General features: G+C 40.4%; 1 protein-coding gene across 15 annotated transcripts in view; it reads left to right on the top strand.

The window, feature by feature from the left end:
• The window catches only part of PPP1R12B (protein phosphatase 1 regulatory subunit 12B), a 103,435-nt gene that overhangs the window by 60,106 nt on the left and 20,085 nt on the right, over positions 1-23,244 (top strand). For 9 of the 15 annotated variants that reach the window (XM_083508544.1, XM_083508542.1, XM_083508543.1 and 6 more), the window contains 2 exons: positions 21,102-21,118; positions 21,572-21,716. In XM_083508544.1, the coding sequence (XP_083364670.1) occupies positions 21,102-21,118; positions 21,572-21,716 (162 nt within the window). Of the gene's footprint in view, positions 1-8,828; positions 9,031-21,101; positions 21,119-21,571; positions 21,717-23,244 lie in introns of all 15 variants that reach the window. The other 6 variants (XR_014527413.1, XR_014527414.1, XR_014527415.1 and 3 more) reach the window with 1 other exon arrangement.

Here is a 23,244-nt window from a genome sequence, read left to right as displayed (position 1 = left end):
AGTGACACAGACCAGGTATATGCCGTATATTGAGCATATACCCGTAAAATAAAGTATGCAATGAAACAAGACTATGAATTGAATGGTATGAAAGTTCACTCCTTTTCATTAGCACTGCAGTGAAGTGGAAGTGTGTGAAGTTTTATAGAATAGCACAGCTCTTCTTGAAAGACCCCCCCCCCCATTGTAAAAGAGAAAATGCAGGTGTGGTATGAGCTGCCCTATTGAGAATGGAAATAACTATCAACAGCAGCTGTCTCTCTATTAAGTATGAATCAGTTGATCATTAGGAAGTTGTTGGGAGTTTGGGTGCTATTCAGGATTTTAATACAATAGACATTAATTAGTATTAGGCACATTTCATCCCTAACTCATGAGAGTCAAATAATTTACATACATACCTGCCCACACATCCAGCCTGCTGTTCCAGAACTAATGTGTAGGAATTGCAACCTGTACCAGAGGAAGTTGCAGTACCTTCTCAGTAGTCATGCCCACCCTGTGGAATGCTAAAAGATGTTAAAGAGATAAATAATTATATGACCTTCCGTGGACATCTGAAGGAAGCCCTGTATCAGGACGCTTTTAATGTGTGATGTTCTGTTGTGTTGTTGCTGTTGTTCTGTTTCTGAATATCATTTTGGAAGCCACCCAGAGTTGCTGGGGCAACCCAGTCAGATGGGCTAGGTACAAAAAATAAATTATTACCATATTATTATTATTATATACCAGTCCACGTATATGGTTTAGAATAGCTACAAAGTGCCATCATGAATCCGACAATCTTGTACTGATTACTGAATTCAGACTACCATGTGGACATTCTACCAAGACTCCTCTTATTGTCTTTCAGGCCCCAATAATACAGTGTGGTGATGCAACTACTTTTAGTAAAGACTACAGCATCACGAATGGATTGGCAGGGATTTCAGCCCAGTTGGCTTGCAAAGCACCAAATTCATAACATACCATATTTTTTGCCCTATAGGGCGCACCGGCCCATAGGGCGCACCTAGTTTTAGGGGGTGGGGATATAAAGGGGGAAAAAATATTTTTCCCCCAGGCACAGGGCTGGGGCGGGGGAAGCCCGAGCTTCCTGCGACCCCAGCCCCCAGAACAGGCTGTTATCCGCAAGCCTTGGGAGCTCGGCAGGAACTTCTGCCGGGCTCCCGAGGCTTGCGGAGAGCTGCCCAAAGCCCGGGGCACGCTGCTCAGTGCGCCCCAGACTTCGGGATGCAGGTTGCTATCTGCAAGCCTAGGGAGCCCGGCGGGAACTCCTGCCGGGCTCCCCAGGCTTGCGGATAGCTTCCTGAAGCCTGGAGAGCGAGAGGGGTCGGTGCACACCGACCCCTCTCGCTCTCCAGGCTTCAGTGAAAGCCTGCATTCACCCCATAGGACGCACACACATTTCCCCTTCATTTTTGGAGGGGAAAAACTTGTAAAAAAAAGTTAGTCCACATTGCTGGATGTCACATCTGGTTTTCTTGCTGCCACAGCCTGCTTGAAGTTGTTTGCAATAGTGATGTTTGGATTTAATGCTGACTCCTGTTTATCTGGACTACTGTAAATTACACCCAATTCTGTGCATGCTTTTTGGTCTGCAAAGTTCCACTGTATTCACTGTGACATTCTTCCTCATAAGACTGCATAGGATGGCATTCTTAGTGACGTCAGTGGTTTACATGCTTATAAATTAGAACCTTATATTCTGCCTATGTTTAAGTGATGGTTATTTTTCAGAAAGCAATTCTGGAACTAGAGGAAAGCATATCCCTCTTACTAAAACAACATGGTGTGTTCTGGTATTTGACTTATAGGAAGCACCTGCTTTGTATTCTCGTTCTTTCTGAAGTAATGAATACTGTAAAATTTACTCTTTTTTCTTTACTTTGTTCTTGGTTCTTTTGTTTTAATAGATTTGTTTTTAGGTGAATCTCCTCGCAGTATACCAGTGCTTTATAGTCATGGGCTTTAGTCCCCGTCCCCCCCATAAAGTGGTCAATTTTTACTATAATTTGCTATATATGTGTATAACTTGGGGGTGGGGGTGCAGTAATGTGCTGGCCCTCTGTAGAATCTATTTCTTGACCTCAAGCCTAGGAAATTGTGGGATGTATCCACTTTGCTAGTCATTTCTATAAACAGATTACTGTTTTTAGTACATGCACATTCTGTTCCTCTTTAGCCACTCACATTTAAAAGAAACTGGCTGTTTCTAAAAGTTGCCGTCTTTAAGTATGATCAAACTTCTGCATGCGCCCAAGTAAGGGATTTTATTGGAGATGAATGAGAATATGTTCTCTGGGTTACCATCTTTTGCTTCTTCTTTCTTACCAGCTTTATAGATGAACTGAGCAAGAACTATGGTCTGAGGCTATCTTTTAGATATGGAAGATCAGCTGGCTTTATAGCAGGCCATATGAACTTTTGGACCCGGTACTTTATTCAACAACGATGAAGGAGATTACTTTTAATGATTTATTGTATAGTAGCTGATCAAGAAAGATCTCTGAATTACAGCTGGATTCTTCTGTATTTAATTGCTATGTGGGATCTTCTACTCTAATCCCTTTATTTCCAGGACTTGAGAACCTACTACATGGCAATAAATCAGCACTCAGTACATTGCAGGCAAAGGGCTTTGCTTGTCTTCCTTTTATGGGAAATCACTGCAGTGTTTTTCATCATGTTTATATCTCAGCCTAGTGCCAATTCCCCCTCCAAAAAATATTTTACAGTCTCTCTTACAGGACATGAGCTTGCCGTCATACATTAGAATCAAAGACATTATCCCTGTCATAATCAGGCTTGTGCTTATAACAGTAAAGCAGAACGATAGATTACATGTGGGACCTGCCACATAGCACTGCACTGTGGAGTGATCCTGTTGAGGGTTCCAATCAGCCACGACCTCTTTCAGAATGCAGTACTCCATTCCATTCTCCTGCTTCCTTTATTTCCTGTTTTTTCTTCCCTCCATCAGCCGGCCATCATTTTGTGGCCACTGAGCATGCTCCGCCCTCTTTGGAATTCCCCCACAAGCCTGCTGATAGCCTCCCTTTATGAATGAATGGTGCCGTCTGAGCTGCCTAAACATCCACATTCATCCCTGAACTTCTGCCACAAAACGTTTTTAAAATAAGTAGGTAGTTTTTGTGAAAACTACCAAATATTTTGACAGTGTTGTTTGCATTTGTAATCAAAATGCATGTCGCTGACCTTTGTTCTAGCTGAGGCCCAAGTATAGGAACAAGTCAGTTCAGATCATGCAATGTTTCTTGTCATAAGGGTTTTCCTGTGATTGAGGCAGTCTTGAGATTTGATGAAATATTTGCACAGGGCTATCTAGCACTTTACTATCATTTTATTTAAAAGTAAGAAGCAATACTAAAAGTACTTTCTCTGTATTGACTTGAAATGTTTGCGTATAGGATAGCATTCTGAAACTCTTACACAATCTACATAGTGTGGAATACCTTGTAGTACTATGTGATGAACAATAACAGGGTTGCCAACTTTTGGGGGCCAGTGGGCATACTTGGAATTTTGATAAAGTGCCATAGAATTTTGAAAAAGCTGCTTACCAGAGTTAGAGCACATAATGACTGTCCCATCTAAAAGAAAAAGAGAGAGAGAAAGCACCACAAGATGGTCAGGCAGGCTCCCCATAGCAAATCAGTGGAGAAGAGACTACATCAGCTACCATTACACTCACAGAGAGATGCCCTTTTTACCTTTCCTCTGTTCAGAATGGGTGGTATTGATCATGGAGTCTAATGAAATGTGGGCATGTTTAAAGGGGCTTGTTCAGTGTAGCTGACATCAAGCCAGTGCAAAGATAAACTGAGCAGGAGTCTGGTGCATTGTGAATTTTTACGGGATATTTCTTGAGACCTGTTGTGAGTACCGTAGGAGGTGTAGGCTGGCACACTGGTGCCTGTAAGTGGTGTGTTGGTGACCCCTGAACTGTGGTACATAAGCTATTTTAACTTCAATTATCCTGCATGGATCCCAGAGAAGAACCAGTGTTTCATTTGGGGAATATAAGTAAGAGCACTCTCTAAATTTAAGCTATAGCTCTGAACTGAAAGTTCAGATTCAGGGAAAGAGATTACAAAGAGATGAAAATAACCCCATAGAATTAGAGGGGAAGGGTTATATATTCACAACCCAGAGGCTATAAGGATCTAGCACATAACTAATCTTGACACAGTATGCAAGCATGTAGATTGTTTAGGTAATGGGGAGAAAAAACAGAATAGAAAGACTTTGTTACTAAATCTACCACCTTCCATGTTAAATTTTAATAGAGATGCTAATAATAATAATAATAATAATAATAATAATAATAATAATAATAATTTATTACTTGCACTCCACCCTTCCAACTGGATAGATGGGCACTAGAATGAAGGGAATCAGCTAGAGAGTTAGAGAGTTATTGCATTGGAAACAGACAATGGGGAATATGCTTTTTTAGGATGATGTATTTTAAAGCTGTGGGACGCGGGTGGCGCTGTGGGTTAAACCACAGAGCCTAGGACTTGCGGATCAGAAGGTCAGCAGTTCAAATCCCTGTGACGGGGTGAGCTCCCGTTGCTCGGTCCCTGCTCATGCCAACCTAGCAGTTCCAAAGCACATCAAAGTGCAAGTAGATAAATAGGTACCGCTCCGGCGGGAAGGTAAACGGCATTTCCGTGTGCTGCTCTGGTTCGCCAGAAGTGGCTTAGTCATGCTGGCCACATGACCCGGAAGCTGTACGCTAGCTCCCTCGGCCAATAAAGCGAGATGAGCGTTGCAACCCCAGAGTCAGTCATGACTGGACCTAATGGTCAGGGGTCCCTTTACCTTTACCTATTTTAAAGCTATGGGGAAGGAAGTTGTGAGTGTGAGGTAGCTCATATCCCATAGTTAGTTTAGCTGACACTTTGGACATCAAGAAGAAAATGATTAAGATTATCAGGTGGAATAACAAGCATTAACACATCTTATACACATGGTTTAGGCTTCTTGACTTAATAGTTTAAAAGCAGAATTATAAGCAGTCTTCCTTGCCCCTTTCTCCCACTGGTAATATAAGACACAACTATTCGGAGGGGGGGGGAATCATGAGAGGAAGGAGGGGTGGCAAAAATCTATCACATGCCTGCTCCTGTTATAGTTCATAAATGTTGTGAGCAGGGATGCTGGTGAAGTTTCTGAGTGCAGTTGTGGGAACATCTAAAAGCCCACCATAGGTACTTTAATATGACCTTGTCATGATAGAAGAGCCCTGATGAAATTTTTCACTGGCTCGGATTAAAATTCCTAGCTCTACATGCCTATCTGTTCTACCCTCCCCACCATTCTGTGATTCCCAGCACACGCCCCTCTCATCTTTTTAAGCAGCGGCAGAGGTGAGTAACAAGTTATAGAAAAGGAAAGGGATTTTGTTTCCCGCCCTCCCCTCCAGGTTCTGATGCAATTGCAGATGGAATCTTTCTGGAAGTAATCTTTCTGAGCCTCTCAGATATTATAAAATATAGTCAGATCTCCCCCCCCCCCCCCAGAAGACCTTAAATCAGCTCTAAGTTAATTCAAGGCAGGTTTCAGATAGCTTGCCGTCTTTAGTTGGGCTCTTCTTTGAGGACTCTTGTCAAAAAGTGGGTTATAATAATAATTTAGCAATGCCTCTGATGAATCCACTTTTTAAAAGCTTCATGTCTTCTGTCTAAGTTATGCCACTCATATTATGTTCTTACAGGACTAATGTGTGGCTATTGAAGTTTGCAGGAAGTACCTTCTGTAGGCTTGGGCACTGGGACTGGTGAATGAGACATAACCAGTGTTTGAGGCCTTATTAGTAATAAGATTGTACACAGTCACAATGTTGATTTTCTTCCTAGTGATTTGTCATTCCTACTCGGATCACTGAAAGGAAGCACATGGAATTGTGAGTGTTGTTGGCTCGGTTACTTCAAGTGGTGGTAAAGCTGCTACTGTGGAAGAGTAGCAGTCAACACCACACAGTTCATAACTATGGGTAGGCTGATACATTGGGGAAAGGTTTACCGTATTTTTTGCACCATAACACTCACTTTTTTCCTCCTAGAAAGTAAGGGGAAATGTCTGTGCGTGTTATGGAGCGAATGCCTGCGGGTGGCGGGGGTATCTGCTGCAGTCGTGAGCAGAGGATCCATGGTTCCCCTTTCTTCCCTCCTCCGTGGTTACAAAGCATGGATCCACATGGATCCTCAGGATTTTTGCATTGGGCTACTCCAAACTCACTGTCAAATCACATGTCTGTGGCCACAGCATGAACCACAAAAATCATATATCCACTATTTCATTTAGAATATTTTTTTTTTCTTGTTTTCTTCCTCTAAAAACTATGTGCGTGTTATGGTCTGGTGCGTGTTATAGAGCGAAAAATACGGTAGGTTTGTAGTAGTTGGGTTGTAACCAGTGAAATTAGTGAGAAGGATGGTCTAGTAAGTTTTATGGGTGATACTGATTTCACAAAGTTTAAGAAGCTCTAGACTGATTTCAGTTCCTTTTTGTCTACATTGTTTTCAGTTCCTTTCTGTTTAAAATATCAACTGCTCAAAAGGTTTGGACTTTAATTGACAACATGCAGCAGCCTAAAACTGAACACTGACATTAAAGGTTCAGTGTGTTCTAAATTATGCTATCTATTAGCTGTACTTTGTCTTTAAACACACAGCTCTCCTCCCCCCTACCCCGCCCCAGCTCTTTCTAGCAGAGTCTAGCCACTGCTGATTATGAATCACTCCATTGTTCTTGGTATATTGACATAATGTTAGAAAAAAGAAGTGGTGTGTGGAATTTGGAGATCCTTAACTCCACTTTGATGTCAAGCTGGGCTACCTTCAAGTTCTTTTGTATTCTGATACGACCTCTCTTGTCATGAGGTAGGCTACTTGAATAATTTTGTTTGGGAACACAAGCAATCATGGAAGAAAAAGCAGAAGTGCAAGATATTTAAAAACATGAATTAAGGTTGTTTTGAGATATGGGCCAATTATGCAAATAGGCATATTGGCAGCAAAGAGTTGCTTCATATGTATAAGAGGCTAAAAGTAATGTGTGTGCTTATTCTTATATTCTAACTCATTGCAAGAAGCTTTGCCTAAGAAAATAGGATTTAAAGCATCTGCTGTTCCCTTTTGTATCTTCAGCTGACTTGCTAATTTGTAGAAATTGTACTTGAATATGATAGTTGCTCTACTAGTTTCTTAATCAGGTTTGGCAAAACTAAATCTTATCAGTTATCTGATTACTCTTTTCACACACACCTCCTTCAGCTGCAGTGTAATAAAAGGTTTTGCCTAAACATATTTATTCCTACCTTACTGTGGAACTTGAACTTGAACCTAAATTTCAGTCCCTTAACTAATCACATAAATTAGATTTTACATAATTCTGTAACGCAGAGCCAGGCATTTATACTCGGAAGAATACACAGTAAGTTATCATTGTTAGCCAACATCCCTCTTGCATATTTTCCCAGTTAAGTACCTGTATGAATATTTGTTAAGCACAGTCATTATAATGCTAAGTGATATTTTCTCGTTCTCAATTGTATTTTGACTTGGAGATTATTCAAGTGTTCTGAGAATTAAATAATTATCCCTGGTATTCTTGAGTGCTAATTTGCTAAAGGCAAACTTTATTTTAGGTTTGCTTTTGAATGCTGTTGGAATCCCAAAGAATAGTGCATAGATTGTGTATGAGATACAAAATGTATCACACCCAAACCAATTTAGCATTAGCTTTACAGCTTGTACTAATTAGCTTTCAGTGTACTTGTTACCATCAGGTAATACTAGCTATACATTCAGCACAAGTGAACCCAATGTATGATAGAGTTAAAAGGAAATTAGAGTTTGCTTGGGCACACCTATCTAGCAACATGTTCATTTTTACTTAGAATTCAAACTTTTAAGAGATTTTTAACTTTCTTCTCCACAAATTTTGACTGCCTGGCAGTGGCATAAAATGTGAAAAACAAAAGAAAACCACCTTGTTAAAGAAGAAGCCCTAAATCACCCAACATGCTAGAAAAAACTAGTGGCTGGAACTTAGACCTTGCAAGCAAGCTGACTGAATTGTGCTCTGACCTCATACTTCGAAGCCATCTGGGCTTGAGGAACTTTCAGCTTTCTTTCTCCTACAAGTAGCAGCCCAAATCCCAAGTTGAAAGTGAATCTATGCCTTTGGCCTCCCTCCAGCATTCCTCACTGAGCAAGTAAGGATTTGGAATGTCAGAAAATAGCAAGAGGGGAGGGTAGATAGAAGTGTGTGAAGGCGTTCCTAACTTGGAGCATGGAACAAAACACAGTTTCATCTGGACTGCCCCTTTCTGTAGCAGCATTTGTTCCTTATTTGTACTTTCTCCCGAATGATGCAGCCCTGCTCCAGCAACAGAGATCTGCCTCGACAAGGCTGTGGATTTAAAAAACTTTTCTGCTAAGGCGTCTTCCTAGCTGGATAAACTAGTAATCTTTAGGCTTTTGCCAATTTTGTTACCGGATTTCGTGCCATCATCGGTTGTTTGGAAATAGTCTGGCTTTGCTGTGTGAAAGCTCTGAATAGCAGAAAATCTTTTGGAAGACCTGAAGGCAGGTTTCAGACCTGACAGTGACAATGCTCTAGCACTGTCCTCTGCAGAAGCTCCTGGGGGTCTGTCTTGTCATGATTAAAGCATTATGGAGAACAGCCCACTGTGACATTTGTTTCTGCAGTCGTCAGCCTGGTGCCTAGAAACTTGTAACTTTGAACACTGGCTAAAATACTATAATTGTCAAACTAGTTTCTTCTTGCTTTAGAAGGCACCACCCAGCTGCACATAGTGAGACAGAGGTGAAGAGTTGGATCTTGTTGCTACTGAGAGGTGACCTGTTGCCTTGCCTCCACCCTGAATGGACCATGTCGTCCTTGTATACCAGGAGTAAGGAGTTTACTCGAAACAGAAAGTCTCAGTCTGATTCTCCCCCATCGTCTCCTTCCCCGATTGCAAAGACACTCAGAGTAAGCAAAGAGCTTTTCATTTCTGTGTTATATTGTAACTTGCTAAGGGCTGATTATGTTCACCGATTCCTTGTGCCTTTCCCCACTTGAGTCTTTCTGTGTGATTCGTTTCTCTTCTGAAGGTGTCCGTGTGAAATAAAGCCTTGGCAAAGCTTTTCTGTAGAAGGAGCCTTCAACAGTATAGTTATGCAGGGTCTTCTCATCTTGCTATAGTTACTGATTCAGGGATTATAAGTAAATCACTTGAATTTGCTTCCTATCTCTTCACAGTCAACAGGAACTGCATTTGCTGAATATTTTTACTAGGAGGGCATAGGCTTTGAAATGAAAATGAGGCAAAACCTGAACAGCTTGTTAAACTGCTGTGTGCTTCTTATATTTCACAATATTTGCTAGCATTTTGAAGTTTGGACATCTGTCTTATCTGTAAAGGGCTGATGGAATATTATGACATGTAGTACTTGTCCAGTAAAGGTCCAGAAAATAGCCTTTTTGTGAGAGATACTGATGAAGTTGAGATATCCATAGTTCTAGCTGGCATTATTTTAAGTGTCAAGAGTTCCTGTTTGTAAGAAAGAATTAAAATCTTCTGAACACAAATTCTTTGTGAGTTTTCCTGAATCACTCTTATTTCTTTTTTTAAAATAAAAAAGTAGCATGAGTCAATTTGAACATTCTTGCCATTTCCGATTACTTAATGGCACATAGAAACATTTCATACTTGTGTTGCCATGACCAGCAGAGACTTCATACAAATGCAAGTCTGATATTAACACTACTGTATCGTATAGTAGGTGAGAAATAGTAGGAAGATGATATAATAATCTAAAGCAGCTGCAATGAATATGTGCTATCAAAAATTCCAGACATTTCTTTATATATCAGCAGTCAGCAAAGTATAGGGAACTGGGTTAGCATTTATGGGAATTCATTTGCTACCTGAATAATGAGCCAGAGAAACTGGTGAATTTCCCCTTGTCTCTATTCCTTGTTTAGATTTCACTTTGATTTTAAAGCAAGCTGACTTTAGTGAGTCTGCATTATTAGTGGCAGACAATTAATTGTGATCTGGTACACTGAAAATTATCTTGGTATTTACCACAACATAAAAGCCTGTTAGATGCTCTTATGATTGTAACTTACTGTGCTGCCAAAGAAGAAAACTGGGAAGTAGCTACATATTTAAATTTAGTAACAGCTCTGCAGTACATCTTAGCTGTAACTAAACAGAATGCTAAATACCTATTTTACGATGTGTGTCTTAATACTTGATGTGTAAGTGGATCATTTTGAGAAAAATGTATAAGTAATTTTCATGCATTTGGAGTCACAAAGAACATTTTAAGGTACCGTAATTTTGGTTAAAGATTAACTTCCTGAGAAACTGTGGGGTCAATGGCAACTTTAAAGATTTTGTTTAAGGTTCTAATGCACCTTTCCTGGTGCCATTCCTTATGTCAGGGGCTCATGTATTAATGGCTAAGCAAAGATCTTCTATTTTATTTATCATCCACGGGGATACCTGCTTAGCTTTCCCATCTCTTGCACTACTTCTTCACTTGAACCCACTTTTGCTCTGCTTCACATCTCTCATCCAGCTTCCCCACTCTCACTTTTGTTCTTCTTTGTGGCTCTTTAGGTGTCGGGAAGGGATTTGTGACCTCACTCATCCCTTTTCTGCAATCCCAGTTTGAGAAACACTGGGTGACAGGCATGTAAAGGCGCCATATAGAGAGAGAGGCTCCTTTCTGTACACTTGATTGCTTAATTGGGCAATTTTCCTCATCTGCCAATTAAACTGCTTATTAGGATCTATTGTTAAGCAATTAAATCACTCCTTCATACTCTGGAGAACTCTTGTTGTACTGAAACAGTAAACAAGTTAATCAGGCTTCCATCACCTACACACCTTTCACTAGTTTTGTCTTATACAAGCACTAGTTCATTTCGAAAAAGTATGCCTCAAGACCCATTAAAGGCTTTTTTTTTTTGTATGTGGGACCGAAGCTTGTTCACTTAGGTAATTAGTATGCCCGTTGAGATAACTTTGCATCTTCACAAAATAAACGTGTAATAGAAATCAATTGCATGTATATTCTAAGGTGATTCAGTCTTTGTACAACTTCCAGCATTCTTCTTAGCTCTCTGCATGTGAGTCAGTCTCTCAGACAGTTGGCGTTTGCATGAAGTTATTGCTGTTCATGCAGCAGGGTAAAGTATACAGAAAGGGAAAAACAGGTTTTCCTCATGCTCTGACTGCCGTATTAGGAGATGTGTAGGAAGGTTCTTCTAGAGCTAATTGAGCCGTCACGCTGATTTTCCTTTTGCTGGTCTTTCCCCGTGGTTTGACTTGTTTGCTTCAAATGAATCTTGACACGTTGCTCTGCTAGTGTTTCTTTGCAGTGCACCTGCTTTTTCTGACTATGTAGAGCTGGTGTATGTATAGTATTTTCTTTCAGCAGCATAATGGACTCCAGGGCATTTAGTTCCATTTTCCACTCCATGATTGAAAGACTAGATATTAAATCATGAGCCTTGAAGATCTGAATTGTAGGGAGGTGACAGTTGGTTGGGAAGAGAAGCTAGCAAAAAGGATAGTTTGACCATACAGAGTGGGCATGAATGCTTGAATTCATTATCTTATACGTGTACTCATATAATACATTATTAGGAAGAGAATAAAACTCTAATTGACAAATTGCATCAACAGGATTAAAGTTGTTTTCTCACAAATGATATGCCATGGCAGTGGGAGATCAGATTGTTAACTTAGTTAACTACCAAGGTGCCAAATTTGTTCTTAGTTGCCTCCCTGCAAAAGTAAAAGTAAAATCTTACTGTACTTTTTAAACCCTGAAACACTATTGTAAGGATGCAGAGGGGTGAACAATGACATCCTCTTTTAAGTTTCCCTTGCAGAAGGTTGCCCCACTGCAAAAGCAGAAGTGTGTCTCTAAATATTCCACAATCCAAAAATGCTTCTAAAGGAAAATATTTTAGAGAGGAAATGATACCATTGCATATGCATGTTTTTGCCTCCTCTCTGTGTCTCCTCTGTTTGCGTCTACTGATTCCCATGCCTCCTATTTGAACTTTAAAATTTAAAAAACAGTTTGAGGGACTGGTTAGAAGGCAGAAATTTGGTGCATGTATAGAGCGCTGAAAATGGCTTATTTGAGCAGCTTATCTTTGTACTAAATAGGTTAATAATTCTAAAATACAACTAATATTAATACTACTACTATTATTCACATTTCAGATACTGTACAGTGGCCATCGGTAGATGAATCTTACATTGAATTTAAGTTGATACGAGCCTTTCAGGTGGTATCCACCTGAGGTTTACATCTATATTAAATATGTTCAGGTGTAGCCATAGGAATCCTGTGGCCCTTGGATGTTGTTGGACTTTTATCTTCTGTCATCCCTGATCATTGACCATGCTGTCTGAGCCTGATAGGAACTGGAGTCATCCTGCCTGCCTGCCTGGATAGCTCAGTTAGAGCGTGGTGCTGATAATGCTAAGGTTGCAGGCTCAATCCCTGTATGGGACAGCTACATATCCCTGCATTGCAGGGGGTTGGACTAGATGATCCTCAGGGTCCCTTTCAAGTCTACAGTTCTATGATTCTGTGATTCTATGAACATTATGAGGGCAACAAGTTTTCTCCATCTGGATTATAGGGTCCCAGCTGTTCAAAATATTTGGATAGGATTTTGGCACTAGAATACCCAGATTCAAATCTTAGATGTAGATCTACATGTAGATGTAGAGATAACTATCTAGTGGGATGAAATACTAATGTTTTAATACTTATAATGGGAACAACAAGGTATTTTGAAAATCTGACTGTCAGGCTTTTGTAAAAGGACAGGATATTGCACATCTGTATATATTATTCATGACAATATATTAATCTTAAGCATATTAATCTTACCCCATTGTGATGCCCATTGTTCCAAATCACTGAAAACCTCCTTCATGAACCTATTCAGATTCAATATAATCATTTGAGAAATATCCAAAATACCTAAGTAAGTTAAAACCCTGTTCACCAACAAAATGGCCAGTTATCAAATAAGGTATTTCAGATTTTGATTAATTAATTGTATACCCTGACATTCTACCAAAACTATTTTTATTAAATAACATTGCATTGAAGACTTTGTTTCCTTTGTTGCTCTTTGCCCTGTGCAACATGGCTCCAAGACAATTCCTTTTCTACTAGTATGGCCCATCCATTCAGTTCTTAGTAATAGATAATGCAGAACTCATTTTTACTTATGGGTCCCCCCCCCTTTAAAGTCATTTTAAGGGAACAATTCTACAACTATAATTGACTTGACATAAGCCAGACCTGGACCTTCAGAGACTTAACATCAAAGTTCTGCACTGAGCTACAGAACAACTGTTAACATTCAAGACAGCCACTAAATAAATCTGGCACACATTTCCAGTATCCTACACTGCTGGAGGCCTGAAGCTCAGTAAGAAGCATTAATGAATAGCCAGCTTTTAGGACTGCCAGTTGTAAAGCTGAGTTTTGTTTGAAGTGCTTTTACACATCAGTTATCCCTTTTTTGTTTTTCATTTTTTTGTGTCATAAAGAAGTAATAAAGACTAACCAAATAGGTGCTGAGTGCATAGGGAAACTAGGCTCCATTGACTGACACTTCCTTTTTCTGTGCATCTCATGGCAAATTGAACCAGACTTGAAGGAATGCTTCTCTAGTGTCAACAGCAATCTGCCTTTAGTTCAAGAGGCAATTTCCAGCTGCCAGCACTGTATAGCAGAGGGCCTGGTTCTCATGATGTACATGGCTCTATCTTGGCTCTGAGCTGTGGGCACTTACTTAAAATGTGGTATATTCATAGTAGACTTATTGAAATCAATGAACCTAGACTCCCAGCCTGGCAGAGAATGGCTTTTGAACTTGTGTCCCCAAAGAACCAACGTGAGAGAGCATACAATGACTAAAATGTTGCACTACAGCAGTATAGTGGCCATCCTCATTAGATTTGAACCACCTTCCAGGAAATATAAGTGTATTTCATTCTTCTGTAATAAAAAGGTATATTCCAGTGGGTGGGATAAAAGAAGGTACAGCCTTATAACCCTTCTCATGATGAACTGAAGAGAGGCCCTGCATCTTCTGTGAATGCCTGCATTTTATTTCCTCTTGATACTGTCTTTCTGGAGAGCTTTAGATTTTATTGTCGGGTGGAATGTTTGCTCAACAGCATTTTTCTTTAAAGTGGTCAAGTAGGTAGGTTTCTGAAATCTGACCTTTTCTGAAGTTAAATAAAGTTCATCTTGATATTGTGTGTTGCGTTGTCTATCTTTAGGTTTGATGCTAATGAAGTGCAGCTGCACAGACCTTGAAGAGGCAGCTGGGGAAACTGAGGCAAAAGACAGAAATAATCAAGCCTTTTAATACTACAGTGTTTCAGTCCTATTTGAGTACTGTATTGGAACCATGTGCTAGTCAGATGTAGATGCCAGTTAGAATTACAAAACTTGCTTCAAATTAAACAAGTTCTGTTTCTGTTGTGAATACCATAAGCTCTTCAACTAGATGGTGAAACTGCCATTCATAACAACTAATCCTTTATGTGCTAGCAAAACCAAACCAAAACAACCAGGGATTTTTCTGTTAAATCCCTTGATTTATAGCTCCTGAAAAATCATGCTTTGTGTTAGACATATTGGGGTTATTCAAAGGTTGCTCAGTTACCCTGGGTTATTAATCACATGGATAGGATTGGAGATCCTTGTGCTAACAACTGAGAACACTGGCTGGGTTTGAGAAATACATTGGGTGACCTTGGCTGTCCAGTACCTTGGCTTCTAAGTCCTCTGTCAAATCTCCAGTTTTTCACAGCACAGCTAACATAAAATGACTGCTTGTCGTGCCCAGTAATCTTTGTCAGAATGGGCATCACTGTGCTCAGACTAGTAAATAGTAGTTAAGTTTTTACCCTTCAAAGATGGAGTTTAAAAGAGAACAGAAGATGGAGTTCAAAAGAGAACAGGGAGTGCAGTAATTGTTCATGGAACAAGGTATGCAGTCCTTATTGTACTAATAGTAGAGTACAGTTGCATCCTGTAACCCTTTCCGCTGCAGAGAGACAGAAAAGTTCCATGAAGATTTAATGCCAAGTTATGCCACCTGTTTTTTAACATTGGCATCAAATAAAAATCTTCTCCATTCATGCATATTTAAACTCTTCTTTTCAGCTTTTGTGAATACAATTCATAGCCTATAAATCAGTCTTAAGTAAAATAGCATTCTTCTTGCCTAAAACAAGACAATTCATGGTCTGGGAGATTACTATAATGACATGGCTTTTATGGACAAAGACCATCCTTCCCTAAAGTTTCCACCTCATCTTAGCTGCAGTTGGTTAAGTTTTGAGCTGGGATGAAAGTCTATTGTAGAAAAACTGCTCTATGTTTCAGCCAGTTTTGAACATGATAATTTTATAAGAGGTGGCTCAGCTACTTGGTCAAGAATAAGCTTGTTGGGTTATAGGCACGTGGCACATCAGTGGATGTTACACACATAAGCAGGAGGGGAGGACAGGCCTGAAAATACATTTGCTTTTGTTTTGGAGCTTCAGGAAGTTATCTGAAAATAGTTGCTTGAAGTGAGTCATTAAGTTACTTTTCAACATGACTTAAAACTTTTCTGTGAGAAATGGAAGAAGACAGCTCGGTTGAAACCATGAACCAAGTTGGCAAGTATTTTTGTACCTTCCAAAAGACCACCTTTGGTAACTTTTCAGTGAGTCAAAAGGGTGTAAAATTGTTCTGAGGGCAGAGAAGAGGGATCACCCTAAGGATCTAAGCCATCAATGAAGCAACAGAGCCAGTGTTCTCTGGGTTGCCAAAGTTCATGTGTAAGCAGTGAAATCTCAGTGCGACAAAATAGATTTTCTGGTCCAGGAGCAGAGAAGCAGGCTTAGTGTTCACCTATTGCTTACTGAATAAAGAGCGGCAGCTTAAATAAGATACCTGTCCAGATGACAGGCGATCAATCCTCACTAGATTGCTTCCAATATAATGTGTATCCCCATTCTCATTCTGTGGCTGTTAACTGGGTGAACAGACTCGGAATATAACAATGGTACCTTATTGACCTAAAAATACATGTAGTATAATGTAAACTACATCAGTTATGATACCATTTTCTAGAAAAGCTCAAGAAAGTACAAGAAGCACTAGAATATCTCCTCAGGTGCAGAATGTTATCATTCTTCCGACAGCAGTTGAGAAAATAGCTTAGGTTTTTTTCTGTTCTGTCCATTGGAATGTATTTTTCAACCAGTGTTCCATCTTCTCATTAGTGTTACTTGGGTTTGTTTCACTTGCGGAGAGCTGCCCGAAGCCCGGGGCGCACTCCGCTGCGCTCCCCGGGTTTCGGGCTGCAAACTCCCGCGGGCTCCCAAGGCTTGCGGATAGCTTCCTGAAGGCTGGAGAGCGAGAGGGGTCGGTGCGCACCGACCCCTCTCACTCTCCAGGCTTCAACGAAAGCCTGCATTCGCCCCATAGGACGCACACACATTTCCCCTTCATTTTTGGAGGGGGGAAAGTGCGTCCTATAGGGTGAAAAATACGGTATATATACTGAACTCCTATCATCCCAGACCACTGACCATACTAGCTGGGATTGATAGAAACTGGGGTTCAGCAACATCTGGAGGGCCAGAATTTAGCTACCTGGGCAATAAGTGATTGGTGCATAGGTGTAGGCTCCAGATCACCTGTCTCCTTAGTCCAATGGGGTTGCTTGGTTTTCTGCAGTCCACCAATAGTTTCTTTGCTTGCCACTACAGTGGGGCACAACAGGAAGCATTATTTCACTTGTTCAGAAGTGGGCCAATGTGTTTTCTCTTGTCCTTTCCATTCAGAGCTAAAACAATGTTGCTTTCCCCAGTGACATTGCTACACAGCTTAACCTTGCTGTGTGACACCATGGTGCTGTCGTGTTAGCTACATGATCCCTGATATGCTGGAAATATGTAGTTTGCAGGAAATAAAACTTAATGAATGGTGCTGAAGCAGTTTCCAGAAAGGACTGTGAACAGGACAAGATAAGCATGAAAACCTTGGAGGGAAAAAACCATTTGCCGGGGGGGGGGGGGCAGGGGAGTTCAGTCAACCATCAAGCCATTGTTTTTGTGTGTTTTATATATATATATATATATATATATATATATATATATATATATATATATATATATATATAAAATCTTCATTCACTCATATAAGGGCAGTAATTAATACACAAATGCAAACTAGATTTTGCTATGCAGTCTAAGCAAGTCTTGTTTTCTGTTAGCTCTGCCAGTTGGAGAGGAGCATAAATGTTGGAAACATTTTTGTTTGCAAAACATGTAAATATCATACTTTCCCTCCCCTTTCCTTCCTTTTGGGGTCAGATGTTGGCCACAGAAGAAAGCATTTGCAGCCAATTAAGCCAGTTTCTCTTTTGGCAGGAGACTTCAGCTGTTCATGCCTCAGTCTTTTAAAATTGCATTGCTGTAAAAGGAGCATGGTTTTAATTACACTTATGCCATCTGTAGAACCTTTTGAGTTTAAAAGTAGGACTCTAATGTTCCATAATCCTGCATATATCTAAAATCAAAATTCTATGCTTTTCCTGGCTCTTTACAATCCTTTTGTTGTCCAAATTCACAGAATAATTGCCAATACCTAACCCCGTCCTTCTACATTAAAAACAGAAATGAAGTATGTATGGTAAAAGAAAAAGCTATGCAGCAACTTATTTGCCCCTTTCTGTTTATTTTACTATCTGCTGCTACAGGTTCACAGTTAGGTCAGCTAAGCCCAATTTTATGAAGTTTTCTCTCAGGGTATTTCCACATGAGAATTAATTCTGAAACTCACACATGCACATTGGGGCTTTTTGTTTCTTTGCACCATTCATATGACATCAGTGTCATCAAAATTCCATCTCTTCATCTTTAGTCATTTAATCCAAATTTATCCATTCTGTAAGAAATCTGGCAAGTATAACATATGCAATCATTGCTGGTGTGGAATCCTGTCAGCAGATTTGTTAATGGGTGATTTATCATGTGTGTGGTGGGTGGCTTCTACTGTCACAGGGCTGTGTGCATTTGCTCCTCACCTGAGCACAATCCTTTTCATTTACAGCAACGCCAATAACTACTGATTGCTGCCTGCTTTGAATTACAACACCCCAGCTAGGAGGAGCTCATGTCTCCATTTTGTCCATTGTGAAACATGATAACCCAAGGCTTTGGGTTTTTTTACTCTTGCATGCTTCTTGGGATTTCTTTGGGCCTTTTGGTAAAGGAGTGCATGCACAAGTGAAGAAAGACTTATGTATGTGCCCAGAATAGGCAAAGGGGGAGGAGTGATTGAGGTGAAGGGCAAGAAACAGAAATTGGATGCCCATATTCAAGGTATTTCATGGGCATACATGAATTGGGGGGCAGGGATGGAGAGCATCAATAACCTATCTTGCAGGGGGGAAAGAACAGTGGAGGTGCCCCTGCCTCCACTTAAAAAACAAACCCAAGCATAGGAGATTATTGTCTTTATCAGGGTTCAGCAAGGCTTACCAGCCATGGGGTGGGTCACTCCAGTGGAGATCGTCCGTGGGCTGGACTGGCACAGTGCGACGCTGGAAATCGCATCTGCACATGTCCGCAGTACCCCGGAAATCACTTCTGTGCATGCCCAGACGCTGGAAATGATTTCCGGAATCTGTGCGTGCACAGATGCGATTTTTGGCGCCGCTCGGTGTGTCCCTGCGCCCCTCTACGCCGGTTTAGTGCAGCACACCGGGGACTCACTGAGCGGGTGGCTCGGTTTGGAGGTGGTTTGTGGGCCAGTAAAATTGTCTTTGTGGGCCGCATCCAGCCCATGGACTGCATGTTGCTGACCCCTGGTCTTTATGATGTAATTCTAATTTCTAAAATTCACATAAAGTGTAGTTTGCACATATGTCTATTTATGTAGTACATTTTACCTAAGTTTATTCAAGGGACAGAGAGAAATTGAGCTCCATACATGTTGTTTATATAGGGTGGTATTCATATCAGTTGCTCTTGCTGGGATTTGTTAAATGTGAGTTTCTTCAAGAAGTAGGAAATAAGTTTCTTTTCTCATCTCAAGAGGGGGAAAAAACATTTGCCAATCATTTCTTCCTTTCTCCCAAGAAAGCTTGTAGCCAGTTGTGCTGGCCTCGTGATGTGAACTGCTTAGGAACCTTGATTAAAATGTAGCCATTACCAACAGCTGCAGTAATGTCAAGAGTTGGCTCTGCTTTCTAAATAAATTCATAACACAGCTGCTCAGAGAAAGTTCGCTTTTGTCCCAACCTTAGTTTTCATAAACTTAATCATGCAATCTTGGTTTATGTGGGATACAAATAGGCCAAGCGTGTCCAAGGATTCCAAGTACTGGAAAAGGTCTAAGCTTTCCAAGGAGCAACATCTGAAATGTCAAATCACTTCCTGTAACTTGTTAAGTTTTTATTCACTTGGGTAACTCGACAATGCATCAGTTACAAGTCCCACTGCTTCAGTGGAACTTGCTTCCAAGAAAGTGTGGTTAGAATTACATCCTTTAGCTTAAAATTTATTATTATTATTATTACATTCTGTTTCCTGGGTTCTGCCTGGTCTTATTTTACCTTTTACATACAGCATGTCTGAACTGGTAGAATGTCATTTTATGACATAATATTGTCATTTTATCCCCACAGTGTTTTCACTTAGAATGCTCAGAAATTGGACAAAGGTCCGGTGAGATTCTGTTAGGAGAAATGTAATTCTAATTTTTGTCCATATATTCTCTCAGTTAGACTTCACTGAAATTGCAGATTATGGTTTTCATTGTAAACCAAGAAGACAAAACCAACGTTCACCCTTCCCGAGTTCTAATGGAATTATTCAATTAAGATTTGGATCATGCTCTCACATGGAACCTAATCAATCACAAACCTCTATTAACATTAGACTAATAAATATGTAAACTCCCAGACCTAAGCAAGAAGCGAAACAAGCTATTTATAGGCATTGCTAAGTATTCTGAGTATTTATAGTGCTTTCAGAGTATAATCAATGGGACACTAAAGATGTTAGTTTGACAACTCTAACCTTTTGATCAGATGCAAGTCTGATAGCTGTGATGGGTGCTTCTGCACTCACAACAACTCATTTCCGAACAGTATAAATATATTTCCCCCATCTGTCAAGTCACAAAACTGCCATTACACAAACATTTCAAATGCTTTCACTAAATCTTTTGGAACCCTGGATGCCATGTGTAGAAGTTGCTGCTTCTGACACAGTTTTGTTTTTCTCATCTTTGGACAGGTTCTGAGGCACACACTTCTTCTGTAAGATTTAATATTGCAGCCCAGTTTATGGACGATTGTCAGGATTTATGTTTTTATTATGTTTTTAGATATGTTGCAAGCAAGCCAGATAGACGGGGGGTATTATTATTATTATTATTATTATTATTATTATTATTATTACAAAATAGTGTGTATGTCTCGTTATGAATGTTCCACTCACCCTTATTGTGTGGATTACCTGGATGAATAAGAATCCACTTATTGCATTTATCCATGTAAGGATGATTAGAGCTCATTGTCATGAAATGGCTTTAATTCACAATACATGCAATTCTTCAGAACAGAACTTTACAAATATCAGTTTTTATATATCACATATATTAATACACACACACACACACACACACACACACACACACACACTCTTTAGTGTAGGACAGTAATAAAGGTCCCCTTCATGTAAACTATGTGTAAAAAAATTATGGAGATTGTATGTATAGTTACAACAGGATTTTCCCTTGGCCTTGAATGTTTTTCAATTTATTTAAGTTGGTTCAAATGAACCTGTAGACAAGGTGCAGCAATTTCACCCCATTGGATTTATAGTGCAGTCACTTGTCAATCGCTTTCACAATTGTTGGGCTTCAGTAGCTGTGAACACTGGTATCTTTGTTTTGTTGCTAATCGTGTTTTCTTTTTTCTCCTTCTTATAGCATGAGAGGCTTTCCAGGTAAGCTATTCTGAATGTCTGCTTTTCTTAAAGCATACAGTTCTATACGTTTCTTCCCAGCATTTTTCTCTAAACTGCTTATGAAGCTAGAATCAGGAATCCTCATAACGTGTCAGTGACTTAGTAGGAACCCCTTACATAATATGAACTCGCTTTCCTTTCCCCAAACCAAGTTTGTTTTAACAGTGAGCAGCAAAAGGATATAAATATCTTTCTATTTACTTGAAGATTCCGCCTCTTTTATCTTTCCCACACATTTGAGTTAGAGGAAAGTATTTATTGGGGAACACTTTTTTGTCACATATAATAGGGTATCTCTCTGCAACTCTCCTAATTGCCCCCCCCTAAATTACCCAAACACTAAAACCTTGAAAAATAGTGATTGAGAAAGATACAAATCTTTAAGTGGTCTTAAAGTGAATGAAGCTGTTTGTATATCATGTTTGATGCCAGGTTGGATGCAGCAAGTTCAAGTACTGGCACCAGCGATGCCTATGGGGACCGGCCCTCTGGTCGCAGTGCCTACACCAGAAGAGAGAATCGCCTGGCTGCCCTCAGCAGCAGGATGGAGGATGACAGTAGCAAGGATTATAAACGAGTGAGTAATTGAAATGGACATGCCTTCAGGTCTTCTTTCTTCCCCACCCCCTCCCCTCATTAATCAAATAAGCAGCAATTTCACGTAAAGCTAGACTCTGCTGGAAAAGAAAAGAAAAACAATAAAAATATATATGCACAAATACCAATACAGCATAGTCCCAACAAAGAGCCTGCTAAAGACAAATAAGCATCCACTGAGAGAGCAAGCTGAATGAGGAGAATTAAGAGCATTCAACAGGACTTGGCACTGGTACATTTGTGCTTCTACCCACTGCCTCTTCCATAGGTGTGCTTAGCAGCCTTGGACAGGTCACCAATCTTTCGCATCTGTAAAACGTGGATTTGTTGCACTGTAAAACTTGGGACGTGGGTGGCACTGTGGGTTAAACCACAGAGCCTAGGATTTGCCGATCAGAAGGTCGGTGGTTCGAATCCCCGTGACAGGGTGAGCTCCCGTTGCTCGGTCCCTGCTCCTGCCAACCTAGCAGTTCGAAAGCATGCCAAAGTGCAAGTAGATAAATAGGTACCGCTCCGGTGGGAAGGCAAACTGCGTTTCCGTGCGCTGCTCTGGTTCACTGGCCACATGACCCGGAAGCTGTACGTCGGCTCCCTCGGCCAGTAAAGCGAGATGAGCACCGCAACCCCAGAATCGGCCACGACTGAACCTAATGATCAGGGGTCCCTTTACCTTTACCTTTAAAACTTGAGATGTTGTACACATCTCTGGAAAGACATCCAACTTTCTGTATAGTTCACTTGGAAGATCAGTGTTATTTCAGTTGCTAAAATATGTTCTGCCACTTTGCATGTTACGAAGCAGAAAGTGCACAGTGCCACCTGGTGCAATTGCTTGTTGAGTTGGTGCTGGGGCAGGAACGGATTTGCTTCTGTTTGTAGCAGTTTCCACACAAGATCTGCTTCAATGTTAGTAGTAATAGTTGAAAGGCAGTAGGAATGACCTGAACGGAGTGCTGTGCATCACTTCAGATTAGGATTCATTGAGTTAACAGAGTGGTGGCATTCACACGTTTAGGGGACCCTTTCCTTGGTGGATTTGCCTTCATGGAATCCTTGAGCGTGGCATATTTTCAGCTTCTTCTATGGAGCGCTATTGGAGCTTGCCTTCATTTCACATGAACGGAAAGGATATACTCTGGAATAATGATTAGATCTCTCTTGAGGCTGGGCAGGATCAGTTGTTCAGCTTCTTTTAGGGAAACCTGTTTGCCATTACCAGTCTTCTAATTCAGGAATACCTGATAAGTTTCCAAGGAGCACTAGGTTCCCCTGGAAGATAGTTGTTGTTTTTAAAGTAAATATACACAGGAGTTTGCATAAGAATTTTTCTGCATTGTTTGTTTAACTTCCTATTCTACAATAAATTGGAGAGGATACCTGATGATAATGAGTTACAGTTAATAAGGCTGCGGTAAAATCTGGTCTCCAGGGTCTGAAAGCAGCAGGACGGGCATCTATTTAACTGCATTATATGAGTGTTGATGTTTCAGTAGATGATATTGTGAGTT

The sequence above is a fragment of the Podarcis liolepis genome, assembly GCF_965112155.1.
Source record: "Podarcis liolepis genome assembly, chromosome: 6".
Classification (NCBI taxonomy): domain Eukaryota; kingdom Metazoa; phylum Chordata; class Lepidosauria; order Squamata; family Lacertidae; genus Podarcis; species Podarcis liolepis.
The sequence above is the reverse complement of the archived record's forward strand: the minus strand, read 5'-3'. Positions and strand labels throughout refer to the sequence as shown.